Source organism: Nothobranchius furzeri, chromosome 16, assembly GCF_043380555.1.
Source record: "Nothobranchius furzeri strain GRZ-AD chromosome 16, NfurGRZ-RIMD1, whole genome shotgun sequence".
Taxonomy (NCBI): Eukaryota; Metazoa; Chordata; class Actinopteri; order Cyprinodontiformes; family Nothobranchiidae; genus Nothobranchius; species Nothobranchius furzeri.
The window spans coordinates 55,804,527-55,829,247 of record NC_091756.1 but is presented as its reverse complement, the minus strand read 5'-3'; the positions used below and the strand labels follow the sequence as shown (position 1 = coordinate 55,829,247).

Here is a 24,721-nt window from a genome sequence, read left to right as displayed (position 1 = left end):
TTCAGACATCAATTCTGTTTGCTTCACATTCAGACAGGACACGGTAAAAAAAAAAGAAAAAAAAGAAATGTAACCTCACACAGAGTAATTGTAAAAATTTAAACTCAGAAAAACATATTTTAAAACCAGATGTTTATTTTTCTGCACTGTTTGTGGAGAAAAACACTCACATCAGTTTAACTACTTCTGTATTACTACAATCAAAATGACAAACGTATTTCAAACAATGTAATCACATGAAGGAGTATCGTGTTTGATAAACACTCAAAGAGACCCAAAAGTTCCTCCTAAAGCTTCCCTCTGGCTCCCGTTTAAAGATGAGAAACGTTACAGAGAATTTAAAAACAAAATAAGTGTTTTTGAAAAATAAGTGAAAATATGTTTGTCTGACTAAGATATATTTAGTCACATTCAGAAATGAAAATATATACAATGAACTTAATAGAAGCCGTGATCTTTTGTCTTTACGCCAATATTAAACGTTGAGTTAATGTCCGAGTCTTTAGTTAAAACACTGAACTAAAACTAGGAGAAAGAAGCATTTGAGGCCTATACTCCATTTTGTTAGTCTGGTTTCTGTGTGTATTAAATAGTAATGGAAAAAGTTCACTATTAGGCTCTTGCTGATTATTCTATATGCCACCTTCACTGGAAAGGGCCAGTCATTTCACTGGCTCAAATCAGATGGAACAAACAAACTGGTTTTCAGAAACAGGAACAACTGGAGCGCTGATCCTGGATGGAAAACCGCTGACTTCAGATCTTTGTTGAATGGTAGACTGAGAAGATGAGATAAGACATCTGATGACCTCAGTCAGTTGAAGGGGCTTCCTGAGGTTCTCGGTTGACTGAATGAAAAAAACAAAAACAAAAAAAGTATTTCAACAAAAGTAGCTAATTTATTATAATAATGTAGTTCAGGGTATCTGCAGGTTTAAGGGAGCCAAATTTAAGACTTTTTAAGACCTTTTTTAAGGCCACTTGGACCAAATTTAAGCTATAATTTCCAGCTATTGCCTGGAACCGGTGCTAACCACGTCGTGAACGTGGGATTAGCCATCCAGTTACCATTAATGTTGCACTTCCCCATGGCGCAAACTCCCACTAGCTTAACGTGCTCATCTAAAAATAGCCCCCTTTCACAACCAACCGAACGTGTACGGTTCCGCTTACGCCAATACCGTACACAAAAAATGCTGAACACTAACTAGAAATTCACGAAAATTTTATAGAAATAAAAGAATCTTGTTTATTGGGTCTTTGGTAATTTAAGACTTTTGGAAACTATTTAAGGATTATTTGTATTTTTTAAGGATTTTTAAGGCCTTAAATTTGGAAAAGCAAATTTAAGACTTTTTAAGGACCTGCAGATGCCCTGGTAGTTACTCAGAAGTGGAGCTAAAAGCCTCTAAATGTGAAACATCTGTTACCTTCCTCTCTTGCCTTCATACGGGCAACAAAGTTGTAGCTCTTATTCCTGCGATAATTCTCGTAAGGATCATCAAGTGAGACTCCGACACCTTTGTACTGGTCCCATTTATCCCTGATGTCTCCTCCTTTTATAGGGTCCTGGATGCCCTGTTCCTTGGCCCCCAAGCCCCCAGAGCCACTCCAACCTACAGAACATAAAACACAATGGCAACAGAAACAATAAAAATGTTTCTGACATAACTGCAACTGTTTGGTTCAACTAGGACGTTGACACAAACAAACACACCCATTTTCATGAGGAGCTGGTGGCCCTTGTTCTCCTCTCCTAACCGGCTGTCTGCAGACCCTTTGGAGGAGGAAGCCCCCATCACTGCGGCGGATCTGTTGATCGGAGGGGTGAAGGTCACGTTTTAGTGGTTCTCGCTTCCAGGCTGTTGTTGAAGATTGGTTTTGAACTTACGAGGGAGAAGGACTCCGAGATTTGGGGCCATGGCGTCGCTTTGTGGGCGAACGTGAGCGGGATCTGGATCTGGACCCAGACTGACTGTGAGATGACCGGGATCGACTTCTCGACCTGAAGTGAGTCAAGTTATTTTGTTATGTCCAGGAAAAGCAAAGTTCTGAGTCTGTAGATGGTTAAAAGATGAAGTCTACCTAATGTAACATTTTAGGGGAGGTTCTACTTGCATCTTTGGGGAAGACTGAAGTAGCAGCAAATGTACTAACTACATATACCAAGTATTAACGTCACTGGCCACCTTTAAGCTGTCTACATTTGAATACTAGGAGTTTCATTTTTCCCATACACTTGCATCACAGATAAAAATTGAATATAAATTTTATTTTGATTCAAAGCCTCAACAAGACGTGATATTAAGGTCAAAGTTCAGTTTATAGACGTTCCTGTCTAGTTGCTGGAGATGCAGGTCAGCACCCTTCACAAGCCGATGTAGAACTAGGGATGCACCGATCAGGTTTTTTGCTGCCGATCACCAATACCGATATCAAAGAATGCTGATCACCGATACCGATCACGTGGAGTGGCCAGAAATTTTCTACATTATAATGAATGCTACAAACTACATAATCTGGGAATAAAGGAAATGTAACCTAATCTAAAATGGTCTGTATTAGGGTTGTCACGGTGTGAAAATTTAACCTCACGGTTATTGTGACCAAAATTACCACGGTTTTTGGTTTTATCGCTGTATTTTTTAAAACGTGCTACATTTTCACACAATTAAATAAACCCTGTATGTCAGGAAATATTGTCCTCAGTTAGTGTCTAAATTTTGCCTAAAATGTGTTATTTTGTAATGATGCTGTTTATTTGTTTACATTTTTCCCCTTTAGTATTTAAAATACCAATATTTACCCATAACTTCTTATTTTATGTCTGTTTGACGTCATCATTTGAAAAATATTAGATCAGATGATACTCAGTACTCAAGTAGCCTTCTAATCAGATACTTTTTTACCCTTACTTGAGTAATAAACCCTATATCAGGAAAATATTGTCCTCGGTTTGTGTCCTTCCAGTGAGCTTTGCAGATGTGGGAAAATGTCATCAGGCAGTAATCGTTGTTAAATTCATAATTATTCTCGGAGAGAGACCAACTCTTATCTGCCCCTGGGAGCCCCGTAATGCATAGCGTCATTTCAACATGGGGGTGTCCGCGACACGGTTTATATGCAGGTAGCGGCGCTGCGGCTGCTTTATACAGCGACTCGTTGCATTCTCCCTCAACCCAAATCCTCGGATCACGCATTTTAGCTAAAACGCTAATGCTAACTTGCCTTGCGTTGACTGTAGAGTTGTGGGTGATGGTCACGCAGATGTGTGATGAGATTTGAAGCGTCTCCATCTCCTCCTTTGGCCATTATTTCAGCTTTAGCTTCAAGAAAGTTTTGGTTGTAATCAACAAAGCGTGCATGTGCCGCCGGCAACTTCAGCAGATGATACGGTGGCTGGTAAGGGTCACCGCACCTACACGGCAGCCACGGTAATCCACCGAGATAATAGTTTTTTTTTAAAACAAGACGGTTATTATTATTGTCAACTTTTTTTTACCGGGGTTTACCGCTACACCGGTTACCGTGACAACCCTACCTGATCAGTCTGCTTTGATCTATTTTGAAAACTCCGATCAAAACCGATAGGGGCGCTGTCGGCCGATTGGGATCAAATGCAGATCCATCGGTGCATCCCTATGTAGAACCCATGTGGACACATCATTTGTGTTTCATCACGAGTTTCACATGCTGCACTGATGACTTTTACTTCCCTTCACAAGCACTAAAACATGTACAAGAGTAGAGCTTTGGTTAAAACAACACCGCAGGATGCACAGTCTGTGTGTGATGCAGACCTGGATCTTGAGTAGGAGCGGGAGCGACTACGGGAGTGGGATGAGCGGGACCTGGACCTGGAGGACTTCGAGGAGTTAGAGCTGGAGCAAGATGATGATCTGCCTCGGCTACGAGAGCGACTCCTCGAGCGACTGCCCCCACGAGCACTGTACAAAAGAGACGTGTGGAAAGTTAGAGCTTAAAAAACAAGAACATTTACATAAACGATTTAAAGATGAGTTTGGTTCTTTATTTATAGAAAAGGAGTCTAGAAGAATGTGTCAGCTCTTTTAACATGCGCTTCTGTGTAAAAGCCATAAATAAGTACCATCATAAGTGTTTGTTTGGAAGTCGGGTCTACCTAAATGACTTGGATGTGTCTTTAAAACCACAAGTAGAAGCGCTAAAAGCCTTTCTTCTAAAAAAGATGTTTGCTCTGTCGCCAGACGCCATTTTTGACTACAGCGTCACGGACGTCACACACAGCGATGCTCAGTTTCTCATAAACAAGACAGCGGCGGAGTTCGCCACGGCTCTTTCCTCTGTTCTAAATGACTTAAATGTCTTTAAAACCACAACAAGTAGAAGCGCTAAAAGCCATTCTTCTAAAAAAGATGCTTGCGCAGTTGCCAGCTAGCGTCGCGCGGTACAGTCAACATTTCCGTCTTTTTTCTGATTGGTTATTTTTAAACTGCCTAGTCCCGCCCCTAAAGTGCCTCTCTGCCCGTGAGTTACCAGACTCATGCTCTGTGCAGAATTAAACAGAGGAGGAGTCTGGCGGGCCAGGCGAGGGGTCAGGTGCAGCAGGTGTTCCTAAAGCTGGGAGTACACTGTGTGACTTTTTCACTCGTAGCACTCAGCTTCAGCTCAAACTGTACGACTTGCTCGCAGGGCAGATCTCACGAGTCATGCGCTCACACTGCACGACCCAGTTCTCGGTTGCGACCCGACTGCTCACACTGTACGTCTGGTAGCAACACGTCGGCCCAAAAAATATGCTATAAATAGCAGTTTTTACTCAACACGTCAGACTTTTTTGTCTTGCCTGTTGTCCTTCGGGAGTGCTGCAGGAGGACACACAGGGATTTATGGGGGTTGGATGAGGAAAACGAAATAAAGTAAATCTGTGTTTTGTGATCAATTTAATTTGACATGAACACGACAAACACGCTTTTTTGACAATCTTTGTGAGTAAAAAAACGTGTAGAAACAAAAACGAACAGCGTGTGTTATTAGGGAAATAGCGGGCGAGCGATGTTGATGCAGGATTGCGCATGCGCCGTGAGCGGTTCTGATACATTTTGGGTCGCAGCTGCTCGCAGCGCCGCTTCAACAGTGCGATACCCTCACGAGGGACGAGCGAAATATTAAACACACCAGAAGTCCGTGCGACCTCACGATTGCTGATCGGTAGCTGGTCACGTGGTGTTAATCGCCTCTCGTAGCCCCCTGTACACTACACCACGCTCAGCACTAAACTCGCCCCGATCTCGTGGATTCTCGCACGAGTGGAAAATCGGCTCAAAAAAGTGAAAAAGTCGCACAGTGGACGCCCGGCTTAAGACTTCTGCTGTAATAATCACGCTATGTGATACTTTGGAGTTCTGTAGGATGTGAAATATTTCTCAGAACGGAGGAAGATGAGTGAGATAGGAAACATCTGAACGACACAGAAACACACTCAACATGGTTGAAATACCCCTTCAGGTACTTCAGTGAATGCTCTGAGCTCAGAGGGTCTGTAGACCTACGGGTTCAGACACTCACCTGTTCCGTTTCTCTTGCTCCTTTTTCCTTCTGGCCCTCATCTTGGCCCTGAAGAACTCGTACAGACCATTCTGTTCCCAACCTTCACTGGAGGAGAAACAAAACACAGCAGGTTGTAAAAGGTTACTACACTTAAAAGAGAGATGGCAGTACCACATAAACGTTACTACAAACTAGGGATGTAAGAAAATATCGATATGGCAATATATCGTGATATTGTTTCCTGCAATATTATATCGATATTCAAAAGCTGTGTATCGAATTTTGGGAATAATTCACATGCAAACACTTGTGTATTTTCATTTCCTTTGGTGCAATTCAAACGCCGACTTCTAGTTGGCAGCAGTGTGCAGTGGGCTTCGTTTCCACTATTGAAATGTACATCTCTTTATTATGGTTCAGATGCATCACGATAAACATGTTAAGTATCAGTTTGGGCAGTTTATTGAAATTTCCTACAATAAATTCAGTCTAAAAAAATTGCTGCTATTGTCTGGCTGAATGTATCGCAATATATTGTGGTATATCGTATCGTCTCCCCCGTATTGTGATGCATATCGTATTGCCAGAATTTCACCAATACACATCCCTACTACAAACCTACTGTTGCTAAGTGGTGGATGGTCATTTAGATGAATGCGTGACGATGTCACAAACAATCTCCTTTAGGTTACCGTACTTTTATTCTTGACTGCTCTAGTTCTGTTTCACCGCTTCACCATCCTCTAACATCCAACTTACCCGAGGTTATACGTGCACTAAAGGCTGTTTTCATCTTCAGTTCAATAAAGTTTTGCGGTCTGAGGGAATTACCTGTTTCTGGGTCGGTCGTGAGAGGGGGGGCTGTAAAAAGCCTCCACAGCAGCCAGCAGTCGATCGCTGGGAGGCATGGGAGGTGGCAGCCTGATGTCCTTGGGATCTAGAGGTTTATAATCACAGTCCTCCAGCTGAGCAGCACCAAGACAGGACAAGAGTTATTAGACGTGCACACATGACTTTTTCACACACCTGACACACGGACCCACTTTAAACACATCTGAGCACCACGTTTAACAGCCCAACACTCTCGAGGCCAATTGCCTGCACTCACTTTGACCAATGGCGCCATGAGGCCTGCTGGCAGATCAAAGTAGGGCACATTAGGAACCAGACTTGGGTCGTCTTGAACCGCCTGCTGCCGGTGACGCACGTGAGGGGAGTGGCCGTTGAAACCATGTGGAGGTGGACCGAATTCTGGGCGCTGACCTCCACCCCCACCTCCACCTCCACCCCCACCACCGCCCCATGGAAGATGATCAGCTCCCATACCTGGGGGGGGGAGCCTCTGACTGGAGTGGTGATGAGGAGGAGGAGGGCCTGGCATGTCTAACAAACACAGTTTGGTTTGAAAGGATTCAAAACAATCACAAGAGGCTCAGCTGGTGTCTCTGCACTCACCTCCTGGGAATTCCCCTTGAGGGTAGTCAAAATGGTGGGGGGTGTACGGCGGTCTGTCATAGTGGTGTCTGGGAGGAAAGTCGTCCTGCATAAAGCGTGGGGGGAAACGTCCAAAATTGTGTGGGGGTGGGGGAGGCTGGTTGTAAGGAGGTGGCTGCTGGCGGGGAGGGAAAGGTCCTCTGAAATGGGGAGGTCTCTGCAAAAATGGAGAAGACATCCATAATCACTAAACAGGGTTCCCTGTACCCAGAAGAGCTGGTAAGCACCAATGTTTTCTTATTTCCTTTGTGGTTGGGTGTCTAAATATGTGACATGACAGAAATATAAACAAAGTTATCTTGTGCAACATGCCTGCATGCGCGGAGGAAACGGCGGTTCTCTATGGCTCCAGGGACCCTGGTCTGGCTGGTTTCCCCATGGTGGCTGTTGGTCATATGAATTCCACGATGGAGGACCAGGGTCACTCCCACTTGGCCCACTCCAAGGTCCTCCTTCTCTTGGAGGACCTCCGCTCCAGTTTCCTGGGTCTCTCTGCTCATTCCACATGCCCTCATGGCTGTTCCACGGTGGGCAAGGAGGGGGAGGCTGGTTCGGGTCAAAGGGAGGCTGAGAAAAGTTGAGATACAGAGAATGTGGGTGTTATCACAAAGAGCAGAAAACTAGGTTTTTTATTAGGTCTTTTTAAAAACTGGCAACCAGGTCACTGTGACAGCGGAGAAGCAAATTAAGACTATTTTTAAGGTTACCACACACACACACAAAGACACACACACACACACACAGGGTCTTTACCGGCTGGCTGGGGTTCCATGCTCCAACATGCTGGGGATCAAACCATGCAGGCTTGTTGGAAGGCGCATCTGAGGGTCCACTGGAGTTCTTTGAATCCTGCGATCTGGCTGCAGAGCCCTCAAAGTCCGCAGGGGGAGGACCGGTCAGGGGGGAGTTCACATCTCCTGCACACACACACACGACATCATGAGAAATGCAGCTTCCATTCAGGCTAACTCTGACTGTTCTAGACCAGGGGTGTCAAACTCATTTTAGCTCAGGGGCCACATGGAGGGAAATCTAGGCCCAAGTGTGCCGGACCGGTAAATTAAAAACAACTTCAGATTGTTTTCTTTGTTTTAATACAATCAATATAAAACAAGGCTGGAGCCTGAGGACAGTGTATCCAAAATAGTACAAGTACAACACCTGAAGTGTACTTGAAAATTTGGAGGAGAAAAAAAAACAACAAATAAAAAAAAACATTCCTTAGTGATTCAAAGAGCTTAGAGATCACATGGCAAGATCAGTTTCATGCAGCACTTAAAATATATTTCACTCATTTTATTTTATATCTTTTAGCTTTCACCAGAACATCAGTATCAGAAGTCACGTCCTGAGTGGCGGCCAACTTCAGGATGTGATTCAAGTTCTTGTGTGAGCCTTGAGCGCAGCTTTGTTTTATTTATACTCACTACAGAGAAAACTTGCTCACAAAGATAAGTTTATTTTCACTCTACATTGTAAAGTATGAAAATAAAGTTTACACAACCATCTCGCGGGCCGGATCCGGCCAGCAGGCCGCATATTTGACACCCCAGTTCTAGAGGGCTTCTGTGGAAAGTTAAAGAACAACTAAAATCTATCTGCTGTTGATAGCTCTTTGAACAACCTCAGTGTGGAGAAATAGATATTATTAAAACTAACATGTAATCCAGCGTTTCCGGCTATAAAACCATCTGAAAACTGCTCTAATCTCAGAAATGTAACTGCAGTTCGTGTCATAATTTGATGATCCGGTGATAACAGCTTTTCACGTTGCATATCAGGTTAGTCCATGAAAGAGTGAACTTGGCCTTTAAGAAATTCATTTTATAAAACTCATTCACTGCCATTCACTAAAGTCGTCAATTGCATTTTTTAACAGGCCGCGCTTAGGAATGAGCTTGTGCACCTTGAGAGTAAACATCACAGCTCTAAAGCTGATTTTAACCCATGAGTGTCACACGTCACGTGATCAGGAAGTAGAACATTCATTAGGAGATTGCTTTGGGATGCCACGATGCCTAAAGCGAGGTGCAAACCAGAAACGCTTCTGCAGCTCACACTTCGACAACTGACGGTCAAAGAAAGGAAAAAGCTAGAAACGTGCAAATTCTTCTTGATGTAAGAAGCGAGTCGACTCTTTCGTTTGCAGTTTTGGTGTTTATGTAACCCAGAAGCTAGAACCTTAATGAGGTATTAACTAATTGGCTTACTAATATGATCCATCCTCAATTTAGATAAAATATAAAATATAAATTAAGGAAATTAACAATACTAATTAATAGATATCTAATTAACTAATAGATAATTTCATAATGAATTATTGGAAGGGTGAATAACTAAAATAACGAGTTTAATATTAAACATCGGTTAAAACAAGAATCTTGAACATCCCTAACAGAAACAGAAGAGGAAAGCTGTATACTATTGGTCCAGGTGGGAATCTGAAATTTCATTGGCTGAGAGAAATAAGTCCCGCCTCCGCGAAATAAAACCGTGCGACGCAGCTGAGCGAGAGGAGAGACAAACGGCTGTGCAGCACGCAGATACAGAAAGCAAAGACTGAGCGGTTAGAGAGAGAGAGAGAGAGAGAAAAAAACAACGGTCGAGGCCGTGAAGAACCCTGATTTGGGTGCCGCATAAGAAGAGAAAAAGCTAACGATGCAACTTAAAAAAAAGGAAACTTAAATAGCTTATCAAATTAATTCCATTCTTATAGATTTGTGTGGAGACGACAGAGTGAACCAATCCTCTGTAGGAGGGAACCGTTGGAGCGCGTTGGTGAGTGAATGAGATTAAATTCAGTAAATTATTAAATTCAAAAAGCTAATTACAGCAACCGAGGTGACAGCAGTGGGCTGCTAGACGTTAGATCCCAGGAGTTAACATCTCAAACTACCAGTTAACGGTGGTAGGGCATATAGGAGTTAACGGCTCAAACCGCCAGTTAACGGCGGTAGGGCATATGGGATTCCCAGGAGTTAACGGCTCAAACCGCCAGTTAATGGTGGTACGGCCTAGATGTACAAGGTCCTCAGGGGCGTTATAGCTAACGCCATAGAATTAGCAATGCGTCCCTTAACCAAACATTTAATAATAAAAAAAATAGATAAATAAAAATAAATAAAAGCTAACTGATTAGGGAGGAATTATTTTACAAAGGTGGACCAAAGGACCAGAATTTATATTTTGTTTAATTTTGTTATAGAACATTTTATTTATTTATTTATTTATTTATTTATTTATTGTGTTACAGATATACAAGGTGTCACAATGCTGTATAGAAACACAACTAAATGTATCCTTGTTGTCATGAATGTATTTCTTGTTGAATAGTGTAGAGTAATAGAATCTAACTGAGCCTATTGAGCTGAACAATTGTTGTCATATGTAATTATATTTCCAGAGCTACTGAGAATTATTTTAATAGACAATCAAATTGATGTTATGTTAGTTGAACTGTGAACCCAAACATGATTGGCTATGCCAATAGAGTGAAGCATTTGTTTAAGTCTGTAAGACTTTATGCTGTGATGTGACGAGAAGGGTCGATGCCAACTCGCTAACAGTCCTGTTGTTTACAGGCTGGGTTTTTTTTTTTCCTTGGGTTTGATCCCGACTCCTATGATCACTCACTTGGAACGAGAACTGGATTTCTTCCTGACGAGGGAGATGGCGAGCCTTAACCACTGAACGAACCAGGACATCTCAAGTAACTGAAGAGCAGACTGCTCTCTTCTGTGAACAATCTCAACGGTGCGGTAGGAAAAAATCGCACCACCGGACTCTGACTTTCACCCCAAGCGTGGGGATTTGACTTGACGCCGGCTGACTTGTGACTCATATGATCAAATCTCATACCGACCATTTTACTATTGTCGATTGTTTTCATCTGTTTTTGTGTGTTATCTTTATGTGTTATATTTCCCATTATTATTAAAATTTAGTATATAAACCGTTTCATGCTATACCCGTGACTCCAGTCATTCTTAAACAACCTCCAATTCTCCCCGAACCTAATTATTGGCCCATTTGTTTATTTTTTCTTTTAATTATCTTATTGTATCCTGTAATCCGGTTACATAAAACTTGGCGAGCCAGCCAGGAGAATTGTAGAGTTGTTACCTTAGCTAACCATTGACTGACATCATAAGAGTGCCTGGAGGTCACAGTGGTTTGCCATTTTGGCATTATTGGTACTTTTGAGTGTTTTAAAATGGAAGTTGTGAAAACAGAAAAGGTCAAAGTTTCAAATGCTGTTTTAATCAGTGGGTTAACTGATACAGACCTTGATAACGAAGTCTTTGGGTTTATGGAAGGATTCGGACCAGTTAACAGGCGCATTAAGTTACCAAACTGTGATCAGATTATTGTGGAGTTTCAACATGAAGCCACTGTTAAGGAATTAAAGAAACAATGTTTACCCTATGACAAACCTTGTACTAGGAACCCAGATGTTTTCTTTCATATTCAAGACCTAGCCAGCGCGTACAGTCTAGAAACTAGCACATCTGCCACTGATGCCTATCTGTCAGAGCTCAGGGACATAGCTGCGCGTAGCAATCAATCATTTAAAGACCTTCTAATGGAGGAACTGGCAAAAATTGGGGAATCTTTAGGAAGGGATACCCATGCATCTGAACCAGTCACTGAACCAGAGCCAATGCTCCATAGTGACCAAGTTACATATTCCCTGCCTTTAACACCAGAAGTTAACTATATGAACAACTCAAAGGACAATTGTCCACCTACAGAGACTGGAAAACAAAACCCTTGCATTCCACCAAATCTTTTAAACACACCTGAGGTTCAGCGAGTTATTGTGGAACACATTGTTAAAAGCAGTGAGGTTATCCCTCCGCCTACTTCACAATACAGACTAAAACCGTTCTCAGGGCGAGTTCCACACCCTTCTTTTGAAACTGACTATGATACTTGGCGTAGTAGTGTAGTGTTATGCATAAATGATCCTTCACTCACCAAGTCCCAAATTGTACGAAGAATCGTGGAGAGTCTGTCAGCCCCAGCAGCGAGCATCGTTAAAGCTCTTAGTCCAAAATCCGACCCGGAAACGTACCTTGAACATCTCGATTCAGCTTACGCAGCTGTCGAAGACGGCGACGAGCTCTTTGCTCGCTTCTTAAACACAAACCAGGACAGTGGTGAAAAACCTTCCGATTACTTTCAGAGGTTATACACCTTGTTAAACCTAGTTATTCAGAGGAATGGAATTTCCTCCAGTGACGCCGACCAGCAGCTGCTCAAGCAGTTTTGCAGAGGCTGTTGGGACAGCTCGCTGATTTCAAACCTGCAACTCGAACAAAAGAAAGACAACCCGCCTCATTTTACAGCACTTCTCCTCAAACTGCGCACTGAAGAAGACAAACAGGCTACTAAAGCAGCACGCATGAAACAACACTTAGGGGCACAACGAACTAGAGTGTATTCAAATGTGCAAACAACATGCTCTCAGAGTAAAAACACTTGTGAACTGGAAATAGATGATAACTGTGATGACTTACGCAAACAAATCGCTGAGCTCAGGAGCCAAATTGCACAGCTTAAGGTTAACAACACAGATAAAAAGGCAAAGAAAACTCAAAAAGAGTCAAAACCCCGTGTGGGGACTAAAATTCCAGATGAGCCCAAACAGATTCAGCAGATAACAGCAGTGGTGCCCAGACCAAAGCCTGGATACTGTTTTAAGTGCGGAGAAGATGGGCACATAGCTTCTAGCTGTAGCAACGAGCCAAATCCAGCACTAGTTGCAACTAAAAGACTTGCTCTTAGACAGAAGCAGCGCGAGTGGGAGATGTCAAAGCCAATTGCTCAGTCTCCTCCTTTAAACCGGTAGAAGCTCCTATCGTGGGACAGATAGGTGCTAAAGTAGAACCAAGTCCCTCTAAGGAAAGGACAGAGAGACTTTTTTGCAAGCCAGTTCATGCTCATTCAGTGCCAAAACTTCCCAAAAGATTAGTGGGTGGGCGATGCACAGCTACAGTCTCAGTTAACAGTGTTGAATGTAATTGTTTACTGGATTCAGGGTCCCAGGTAACCACCATTGCCAATTCTTTTTACCAAGAACACTTACCTGACCTCTCAATTAAACCCATCAGTAATCTGTTAGAAGTCGAGGGCGCAAATGGTCAAGCAGTTCCTTATTTAGGATACATAGAGATAAGTGTCACATTTCCAAAAGAGCTCGATCAGTCTGGACTTGAGTTACCTACCCTTGCGTTAGTGGTTCCGGATATAAGCTCAAACTCTGATACACCACTACTCATTGGCACAAACACACTCGATCCTTTGTATGAGCAATTGTCTGCCAATAACTTACCTGATTCCAAGGCACTCTCTTATGGGTACCAACACGTGCTAAAAGCCTTAGCAGTCAGAAAAAAACAAAGCAAAGATGGACGAGTTGGTGTGGTGAAGCTTCGAGGGAGAACCCAAGAAGTTCTCCCTGCAAATAAAAAACTGTTACTAGAAGGGTTTATGCAACCCAGCCAAAACAAGCATGAGCCTTATGCACTCATTGAACAACCCACCAATGGTTCTCTACCAGGGGGTATAATTGTAGACTGTTGCCTCATTTCCTTACCTTCACATGGTCCATACAAAGTACCTGTTGTACTAAGAACCGAAACTAACCATGACATCACATTACCCACTAACTGTGTGATCGCTGAGTTAGTTAAAGCCGATCGTGTTATGCCATATCCAGAACCTGACAAAAGTGATCAGAAAGTACTTGCGGCGTGTAGTTCGCAGCAACAGACTTCACCTTCAAACCCTCCTCTCAGTTTTGACTTCGGTACTTCGCCCTTGTCCGAAGAATGGAAAGGGAGGATCACCAACAAACTTAACACTTACTCCGATGTGTTTTCGCACCACGATCTTGATTTTGGTCATACACAACAGATAAGACATCACATCAACTTAAAAGACGAGACCCCATTCAAACAGAAATCTCGGCCGATCCATCCACATGATTATGAAGCCGTGAGAAAACATTTGGAAGCCCTCTTGGAAACCGGTATAATAAGAGAGTCGGAGTCTCCATTTGCCTCACCAATAGTGGTAGTTCGGAAAAAGAATGGTGAGGTACGTCTATGTATAGACTATAGAAAGCTTAATCTGCAAACCATTCGCGACGCATATGCCCTGCCTAACTTGGAGGAGTCCTTTTCTGCTCTCGCTGGATCACAGTCTGTGATGGACCTCAAGTCAGGTTACTATCAAATAGAGATGTGTGAAAAGGATAAACCTAAAACTGCTTTTGTTTGCCCGTTTGGGTTTTATGAATTTAACCGTATGCCACAAGGAATAACAAATGCTCCAAGCACTTTCCAACGGGTTATGGAAAAGTGTATGAAGGACATTAATCTGAAGGAAGTGTTAGTTTTCCTAGACGACTTGATCGTCTTTTCCAACTCCTTGGAAGAACACGAAACCAGACTTTCTCACGTTCTTGAACGGCTTAGAGAATACGGACTCAAGCTATCACCAGATAAGTGTCGTTTTTTCCAGACATCTGTGCGTTATCTTGGACATATAGTATCTCGAGATGGCATAAAAACCGATCCAGATAAGGTGGAAGCACTCAAAACATGGCCGAAGCCTCAGACTTTGAAGGAACTCCAATCTTTCTTAGGATTTACCGGTTATTACCGACGCTTCGTTAAAGATTACTCAAATATTGTCAAGCCACTAACATCTCTCACGGCTGGTTATCCACCCAAACGGAAAAACTTTAAAACACCACCATGTAGATCAAAGTACTTGAACCCCAAAGAACCCTTTGGGAATCGTTGGAGCCAAGACTGTGAGAAGTCCTTTCAAACTATTATTGAAAAACTTACCACTTCGCCAGTTCTTGGCTACGCTGACGCAAAACTCCCATATCTAGTACACACAGATGCTAGTACGACCGGACTCGGTGCAGCGCTATACCAAGTGCAAAACGGTGTCACACAGGTAATCGCTTATGCAAGTCGCGGTTTAAGCTCTAGTGAAACTAGGTACCCTGCGCACAAGTTGGAGTTTCTAGCCTTAAAGTGGGCCATAACAGATAAGTTTCATGACTATTTGTATGGGAACACATTCACTGTCATTACTGATAATAATCCGTTAACTTACCTCTTAACAACGGCAAAACTCGATGCAACGAGCTATCGTTGGCTAGCTGCGTTGTCCACCTATAATTTTGACATCAGATACCGTGCAGGTACACAGAACGTTGACGCGGATGGCCTGTCTAGGAGGCTGCATGATAAACCTGAAGACAACTCAAAATTCACTGAGGAATGCCAACGACTAGATGAGTTCCGATCTCATCTTTTATCCTCTGTCAAAGAAGTCGAGCTTCAACTTCAAGCCGAAGCAGTGAAGGCAACATGCCAAAAGCACATGGTCTTGGATGAGACTGATTCTCCTTGTGGTTTAGTTCAGTCACTTGCCATGTCTGCAGCGGCCATTCCAGACCTATTCCAGTTGGAAGACAATAGTGACAGTTTCTTTGCTGTGCCCAAGTATAACCATGCTAACCTTGTCTCCTTGCAGAGGAAAGATCCAACCATTGGCCGAGTCATTCAGCTGCTTATGACTGACAATAAACCGCCAACTGATACTATTGCAGAACCCCCAGTGGTTCTTAACCTTTTGAGAGAGTGGAAACGGTTCGAGTTTCAAAATGATTTACTGTACCGGAGACGCCAATTAGGACCAGAGACATCATTGCAGTTAGTCTTGCCTGATTCATTACGTTCAACAGTCATGCAAAGCCTACATGATGATATGGGGCATCTTGGGGTTGAACGTACGACAGATCTCATTCGGTCCCGTTTTTACTGGCCAAGAATGGCTAGTGATATCGAAATCAAAGTTAAAACTTGCGAAAGATGTATCCGTCGGAAGGCCCTCCCTGACAAAGCTGCTCCAATGGTGAGTATTACCACCACCAGACCTATGGAGTTAGTTTGCATGGATTTTCTCTCCATAGAACCAGACAGTAAGAACACTAAAGATGTCTTAGTGATTACAGACCATTTTACAAAGTATGCAGTGTCCATCCCAACCAAAGATCAGAAAGCCACCACCGTCGCGAAGAACCTGTGGGAACATTTTTTAGTCCACTACGGGTTTCCTGAGCGTCTTCATAGTGATCAGGGACGGGATTTCGAATCACGTACAATCAAGGAACTTTGTTCTTTACTTGGTATCCGTAAAGTCAGAACGAGCCCTTATCACCCTCGTGGCAACCCCGTTGAACGGTACAATCGTACATTACTCAGCATGTTGGGAACTTTACAAGCCACTGAGAAACATCACTGGCGCGATTTTGTAAAACCACTTACTCACTCGTACAATTGTACAAAAAATGACGTGACGGGATACTCTCCCTACGAGCTAATGTTCGGTAGGCAGCCTCGGTTGCCTATAGATATTGCCTTTGGGTTACCGCATTTGAACAAGCCCTCTATAACTCATTCTCAGTATGTTAAAGAACTGAAGAGTCATCTGGAACAGAGTTATGACATTGTCATAAAAAACTCTCAAAAAACAGCGAGGAAGAACAAAGAACGGTTCGACAGAAACATTCGTGAGTCCACACTAGGTGTGGGAGATCGTGTTTTAGTCCGAAATCTTCGCTTAAGAGAAAAGCATAAATTAGCAGACAAATGGGAGCAAACAGTGTATATAGTTCTCAAACAGATGGAAAACTTGCCAGTATACACTGTAAAACCAGAGAACGGAGAAGGACCCAACAGAACACTCCACAGAGATCTTTTACTGCCTTGTGGTTTTCTCTCTTCATTAGAAAATGAAACAGAACGCGTTACGAAACCTAGCAGACCTCATACAAGACAGAGTTCAGCCTTAGAACCTGACCCAGATGAGCCACTTGACGAAGAGGTAGATGAGTTTTATTACTCTGATCTTCCACAAGTGCTAAACCGACCATCCTATCAAATAGCGGTCACCTTGCCAAATAGGGAACTCATAGCAGATTCAGGACCGGTAAATAATATTCAACAACAAAACACACTATCCTTACACACAGGGGATCGCAAGGAACCAACCTTAGCTGGTAATGAAAATGCTGAATTGTCCTTACTTGACAAAGGCATCAACACCGAAACATTCTTACCTGACAGAATGAGTGAAACTGCGACATTCTTACCTGAAAGAGTGAAAGAAGCAGCAACATACTTACCTGAAAAAACGAAAAAAAACGAAGTATACTTACCTGACGTAGAAACGGGGGATGAAACTAACACAAACCTACCTCAATTGGATGGTGTCCTAAAGTCGCAGCAACGTGATGTAAGTTTTGAACCCATCATACACGATCAGACACATACATCTGAAAAGACCAAAGTCTTAGAGAATAGCTCATCAGCTCTGTCGGAAACAGAGAGCTCACTTCGTCCTGTCTCAGTTGAGAATCAAACCGAAACGGATGAGCATGATACTGTGCAACCAGAGATGTATGTCAGGAGATCTGAACGAAGTAGTCAGCCTCCTCAAAGACTAACTTACTCTCAATTGGGCAATCCACTAGTGACCGTAGTTAGGTCCCTTTTCCAAGGACTTAATAAAGCTTTTATTGACTCTCTTACTCAAGAAGTTGTGTACCCCGTAGAAACAATGCACAGGGACGTGCATGATATTTAATGGGGGAGGATGTAACCCAGAAGCTAGAACCTTAATGAGGTATTAACTAATTGGCTTACTAATATGATCCATCCTCAATTTAGATAAAATATAAAATATAAATTAAGGAAATTAACAATACTAATTAATAGATATCTAATTAACTAATAGATAATTTCATAATGAATTATTGGAAGGGTGAATAACTAAAATAACGAGTTTAATATTAAACATCGGTTAAAACAAGAATCTTGAACATCCCTAACAGAAACAGAAGAGGAAAGCTGTATACTATTGGTCCAGGTGGGAATCTGAAATTTCATTGGCTGAGAGAAATAAGTCCCGCCTCCGCGAAATAAAACCGTGCGACGCAGCTGAGCGAGAGGAGAGACAAACGGCTGTGCAGCACGCAGATACAGAAAGCAAAGACTGAGCGGTTAGAGAGAGAGAGAGAGAGAGAAAAAAAAACAACGGTCGAGGCCGTGAAGAACCCTGATTTGGGTGCCGCATAGATAGAGGGAGAGGCGGACTTGACTCCTTCTAATAAGAGCTAGGAACTTGGAACCAACGCGGTGAGTAAAGAAAAAAGAAGAGAAAAAGCTAACGATGCAACTTAAAAAAAAGGAAACTTAAATAGCTTATCAAATTAATTCCATTCTTATAGATTTGTGTGGAGACGACAGAGTGAACCAATCCTCTGTAGGAGGGAACCGTTGGAGCGCGTTGGTGAGTGAATGAGATTAAATTCAGTAAATTATTAAATTCAAAAAGCTAATTACAGCAACCGAGGTGACAGCAGTGGGCTGCTAGACGTTAGATCCCAGGAGTTAACATCTCAAACTACCAGTTAACGGTGGTAGGGCATATAGGAGTTAACGGCTCAAACCGCCAGTTAACGGCGGTAGGGCATATGGGATTCCCAGGAGTTAACGGCTCAAACCGCCAGTTAATGGTGGTACGGCCTAGATGTACAAGGTCCTCAGGGGCGTTATAGCTAACGCCATAGAATTAGCAATGCGTCCCTTAACCAAACATTTAATAATAAAAAAAATAGATAAATAAAAATAAATAAAAGCTAACTGATTAGGGAGGAATTATTTTACAAAGGTGGACCAAAGGACCAGAATTTATATTTTGTTTAATTTTGTTATAGAACATTTTATTTATTTATTTATTTATTTATTTATTTATTGTGTTACAGATATACAAGGTGTCACAATGCTGTATAGAAACACAACTAAATGTATCCTTGTTGTCATGAATGTATTTCTTGTTGAATAGTGTAGAGTAATAGAATCTAACTGAGCCTATTGAGCTGAACAATTGTTGTCATATGTAATTATATTTCCAGAGCTACTGAGAATTATTTTAATAGACAATCAAATTGATGTTATGTTAGTTGAACTGTGAACCCAAACATGATTGGCTATGCCAATAGAGTGAAGCATTTGTTTAAGTCTGTAAGACTTTATGCTGTGATGTGACGAGAAGGGTCGATGCCAACTCGCTAACAGTCCTGTTGTTTACAGGCTGGGTTTTTTTTTTTCCTTGGGTTTGATCCCGACTCCTATGATCACTCACTTGGAACGAGAACTGGATTTCTTCCTGACGAGGGAGATGGCGAGCCTTAACCACTGAACGAACCAGGACATCTCAAGTAACTGAAGAGCAGACTGCTCTCTTCTGTGAACAATCTCAACGGTGCGGTAGGAAAAAATCGCACCACCGGACTCTGACTTTCACCCCAAGCGTGGGGATTTGACTTGACGCCGGCTGACTTGTGACTCATATGATCAAATCTCATACCGACCATTTTACTATTGTCGATTGTTTTCATCTGTTTTTGTGTGTTATCTTTATGTGTTATATTTCCCATTATTATTAAAATTTAGTATATAAACCGTTTCATGCTATACCCGTGACTCCAGTCATTCTTAAACAACCTCCAATTCTCCCCGAACCTAATTATTGGCCCATTTGTTTATTTTTTCTTTTAATTATCTTATTGTATCCTGTAATCCGGTTACATATACATGGTCATAGAGCACAATATTCTGTGACTCTTCAAAAAGCTGTAAAAATGCTCAAAAACACTGGCAGTGAATGAGTTAACTGACAAAAGTGAATCTGACTTTTAGCTTTTAACATAACATGCTTTGAAACTGATTTAGTCTTCTCACCAGCTGGTGTGGTCATAGGCGCAACCGTTTCGGATTCAGCAGGGCTCTGGCCCACAGGGGCAGGTTGTGACTGCTGCTTCAGGCTAACAACAAACTCATCATGCTGAGACTTCAGAGTCTGAATCTGCTGCTGGAAGGCCAGCTGGATCGGCTGCACCACGGCAGCATACTCCGTTATCAGGGAGGCCTGAGAGACAAGGGAAAGCAGTGAGAAACGTCCACGTCACAATAATTAATAACATCAACTTTGCTTTTCTAAATGTTGGGTAAATAATAAAGAAAAACATGAATGAAAAACCCATCTCTCTCTCTCTCTCTCTCTCTCTCTCTCTCTCTCTCTCTCTCTCTCTCTCTCTCTCTCTCTCTCTCTCTCTCTCTCTCTCTCTCTCTCTCTCTCTCTCTCTCTCTCTCTCTCTCTCTCTCTCTCTCTCTCTCTCTCTCTCTCTCTCTCTCTCTCTCTCTCTCTCTCTCTCTCTCTCTCTCTCTCTCTCTCTCTCTCTCTCCCTCCCTCCCTCCCTCCCTCCCTCCCTCCCTCCCTCCCTCCCTCCCTCCCTCCCTCCCTACCTACCTACCTACCTACCTACCTACTAGGGTTGTCACGGTAACCGGTATAGCGGTAAACCCCGGTAAAAAAGTTGACAATAAAAATAACCGTCCAGTTTTTAAAAAACTAAATTATCTCGGTGGGTTTACCGTGGCCGTGGTTTCGGCGCGATGACCCTTACCAGCCACCGTCGCTTCAGCTGAAGTTCCCGCGGCGCGCACACGCACTTTTTAATTTGCAACAGCACCAAAACTTTGAAGCTGAAATAATGGCCGAAGGAGGCGACGGCAGCGCCCAGGACATCCATCAGCCCTCAAAGAAGACTAAATCGGAAGTATGGGCATATTTGGGATTTCTGAAAAATGCTGAGGGACAGTTAATAGAAGACGGCTATCCCGTTTGCAGAACGTGCAGGAAACAAGTGTCTGCAGAAGGCAGCAACACTTCGAATCTAATGGCACATCTGCGTGACGATCACCCACGTCTCTACAGCCAGTGCAAGGTAAGATAACATTAGCATTTTAGCTGAAATGCATGACGTGAGGACTTTTGGTTGAGGGAGAATGCAACGAGTCACTATAGACTGCAGCCGCAGCGTCCTCTGCCAGCATTTAAACCGTGTCACGGACACCCTGTTGCTGGATGAAGCATCTTATTTGTTGATGATGAAGAGAAATATACAATTAGTTCCTTGTCATTGATTTGTTTACTTATTCAATGCCATTTATACTTGAACATTTGGATTTGATTACATAGTGTAGTAGTTATTTTAGTAATTTGTTTAAAGTGGCTATTTATTTTAAATACATATTTTTTAAGGTTGACTTGTACAGTGCTCAAGTCAAGTGTGGACTGGAGTTTTAGATTTTCATTTTGATAATGAAGAAAACAAGTATATGAGAAAACAAGTGGTGTTTCTTTGATTTGTTTACATATTGTTTATGTTTTGAATGTTTGGATTTGTATAATTTAAACCTGCACTGACTACTGTAACATGTTCCAGAAAAATAAGCTATTTGTTCCTTTACTTGTGAAAAGTTGCACTTTTGCTAAGGCTTTGTGTTATTTTAGGTTTAATAAATACTGTTAAACCTTTTCAGAACTATTTCAGTTTGTGTAGAACAGGACTATCAATGCTTTCTGAACATATGCAACACCGTTTAAAAAATACCGCGATAATACCGAAAACCGTGATAATTTTGGTCACAATAACCGTGAGGTTAAATTTTCATACCGTGACAACCCTACTACCTACCTACCTACCTACCTACCTACACCGACTTTGTGTTTTCTCTACACACCTGGTACTGTCCAAGGCCCAACGCTGGATTCTGGAGCTGCTGAATGGTCTCCTCATCAAAGTAGCCGTTCTTCTCCCATAGCTGCAACAACTGTAAGGAAACAATGATGTTCAACATTTTGTGGAAGAGACATTTTCATCTGAAAATAAGTCCCAAGAAGTGTTACCCGGGTAATCTTCTGCTGCTTTTCTTCTTCTACTGCAAGAAAGCTGGTACAGTAGATGGGAACAACGACCTTCTGCAGAGCTGTCAATAAATCCTTCTGCTGCTTCCGCTGGCTGTGAGTCAACATAAAGCAGATCACATTACAGAAACAACAAAATCATATTTACTTTTATCACCAAGGACGGAGTTCTACACATGAATTGTTTTTAAAACCAAGATTGATGTTTGTGTCACAGTATACCAGCTTTTATTGTGTAATTATTTTAAATTGTTTAATTATTCATTTATAGAAATGTTTTTTACAATACCAAAATCATCGTTAAAAAAAAATTCTGATGCGTCATCTGAGGTCATACAGCGATGTTAAAATCCAGAAGTACATTTAGCAGAGGCTGTAAACCAGAGACGGACGACAAGCTCCTCAAGTTTGGAACAGCTGACCAGCAGAAATAAAACTTCTAACGGAATTTAAAGTTTTAACGACTCCAAAGAGAATTAATCTGGGACTTTTAACTAAATCTGAAGTTTCTGCTAAAGGAGTTAGAAGAGAACATCTGTTGGCAAGATGACATCATGCATCTGATGGGTGAGGTTTTAGGAAGGTTTTGTTTACCAGTGGTGAAGAACATCATTGGTTAAGTAAATGAGGTGAAGGCGGAGTTCAAAATGAGCGTCGTCAACAGTGATGCGGTTCCGAAGATGCGACGCCATCAGCTCACAGTGCTGCAGAGTCTTGGCATTGGTGAACATCCAATTCTTACCAGCCTGAGTCAAAGAGGAGAAATAGTGGGATGTCCAAGTCTACGCAAGGCATGGTCTCCGTGGTAACATGCTTACCGAGATGGCATCTTTGGTGCAGGTGTCTATGATTGGCTGCAGCAGGTTGTCGAACTCTGTGATGTCCAACTGGGTTTCAAGCAGAAGCTTCTGGGTCTGTTGCTCCATAGCCAAGGCGATGGCAGCGGTTACTTGTTCCTATGGAAAAATTAATAAATTAATTATATTATTTCAAATTTCTTTTCTAGCAATGTTTCTGTGAATGTAGCAGGTGTTACGTTTGCTACTGAAACGAGTACTACAGCCAGTGAAATGTGTTTGGTGTCTTTAAAAAACAACTTTTTCCTCTTTTACAACATGATACATCTGCCAGCTACTGTTTGACACTCAGACATATAAAAGTAATCTTCTACAATCTTTGTGCGTCGCTTGAAAACAAGAGGATCTGTTCTTTGCACCTGTCTTAGTGTGTGCAGGTGTTGCTCCTGCTGCTGCATATTCCACTGGCTCTGTTGGATGAGCTCATCGACAGGGGGTGCAGCTGGTGGAGGAACTGTAGGTGGAGCAATCATCTGAATTGACAAAGGAGGGAGGTCCGCCACATCTTTGGCAGTGGGGATGAATATATCTACAAAACACCAGGAGGAAGAACCATAAACTCAAGTCAGAAGGTTTGGGGGACTTAAATCAAAAACTTCAATAATGTATGCAGCTGAAGCTCAGGCACAGATAATCCATGAACTGCTCAAACTGCCAAAAGGCCATCATTATGAAGGATTTTCATCAGCCCCATCATGGAGATACAGCTAAGATGACACAATAAGATCTCAAAACAAGGAAATTCGCCTGAAAACAAAACAAATATCTTCAAAGTCTAAAATGTCATGTCTAGCTAATTCAATCGCATGATGGCTCTTTTTTCTAAAATGAGACTGAACGAAGCCACGAAGAACACTGTAACTTGGTGGTCTGCATGTCCAGCCTGAGACGGTGTGCTTGAACATGTTTGTGGCTGCCAAACTGGTGGACAGTCCTTTTCACTACGTACGTTGTTGTTGCTCCATTGCAAGTCTGCACTTGTAGTAGCTGAAGTAATCTCCACCAAAAAGAAAGGAAAACTTGGGGTTGTCCTTCTGTTTCTCCATCGTCATCTTTTCAAACTCCGGACCATTTCGTGCAACAAACTGTGCAAGTTTGTCAATCACATTCCTCAGTTCCTGATCTGAAATGAAGAATTTGGGTTAAAAAGACCAAACAAAGATTTAACTATGATTTACACTAAAATGTCAAATGATATTTTATGTTTGAAATCCTAAAAACAATTAAACTTAATTTTTTTACCAACATTAAACCGGAGAAGCAGAACTGAGGCATCTGACCCAGACTCGGTTCTGTGTAACCCCAAGGATCAAACACCAACTTGCGCAAAATATTAAAAACTATTTCCTCTCTGCTGCTGCTACTGAGGTTTGGTTTCTCGTGTAAGGATACTTTAGGAACGAGGTTGAAAAGATATACAAATTTGGTTCGACACACAGTTACCTCACTTCTCTGGATTAATCGGGATTTTACTGAAAATGTTAGCAACCAGGAAAGTTAATTCCACTAAAACGTAAACATTGAAATGTAATTACGGCTGACTAAATGTTTCTAATTTATTATAACAAAGCTTCAATGTAACCTGGACCTGAAAAAATTGCATAATATCAATTAAATGCTGTCTCAAGCTAACTGTAAGGTAAGCTAACGTTAGCTGAGCAAAATAGCATCACGCTGAATCAAATTAGAAACGCAGCGGGCTTCCGCTCACCTTCAGGCGGATTGGGGATTTCCATGACGTTATGATCACTCAGAATGTGTATAAACACCGGCCAGTATATATATCGGACACAAATATGTTAATATTTAATTTGTGTTTTAGCCTTTTATCAAATTGTCCTCACAGAAACATTGGCGTCGTTTGACCCTGCAAAATACCGGAAATTGTAAGTAGAAACAGCGCGGGCCCAGCTGAAAACTGCAGTCTGACTGCACATAGCACCCCCTAGGTGTAGGAGGGGAAACGACCGCATATTGGG

General features: G+C 42.2%; 1 protein-coding gene across 1 annotated transcript; it reads right to left on the bottom strand.

The window, feature by feature from the left end:
* Positions 1 to 619: 619 nt before the first annotated feature.
* cherp (calcium homeostasis endoplasmic reticulum protein) lies at positions 620 to 24,624 on the bottom strand. Its single transcript, XM_054749602.2, has 19 exons — positions 24,454 to 24,624; positions 23,692 to 23,865; positions 23,102 to 23,271; positions 22,704 to 22,841; positions 22,480 to 22,631; positions 21,868 to 21,979; positions 21,702 to 21,791; positions 19,857 to 20,043; positions 7,777 to 7,940; positions 7,336 to 7,590; positions 6,985 to 7,180; positions 6,638 to 6,912; positions 6,361 to 6,494; positions 5,548 to 5,634; positions 3,801 to 3,947; positions 1,892 to 2,005; positions 1,718 to 1,812; positions 1,431 to 1,616; positions 620 to 848 (listed from the first exon to the last, which is right to left on the bottom strand). Exons 1-19 carry the CDS (start codon positions 24,476 to 24,478, stop codon positions 811 to 813), a joined length of 2,739 nt encoding a protein of 912 aa, XP_054605577.1. The 5' UTR covers positions 24,479 to 24,624; the 3' UTR covers positions 620 to 810.
* Between the last annotated feature and the right edge of the window lie 97 nt (positions 24,625 to 24,721).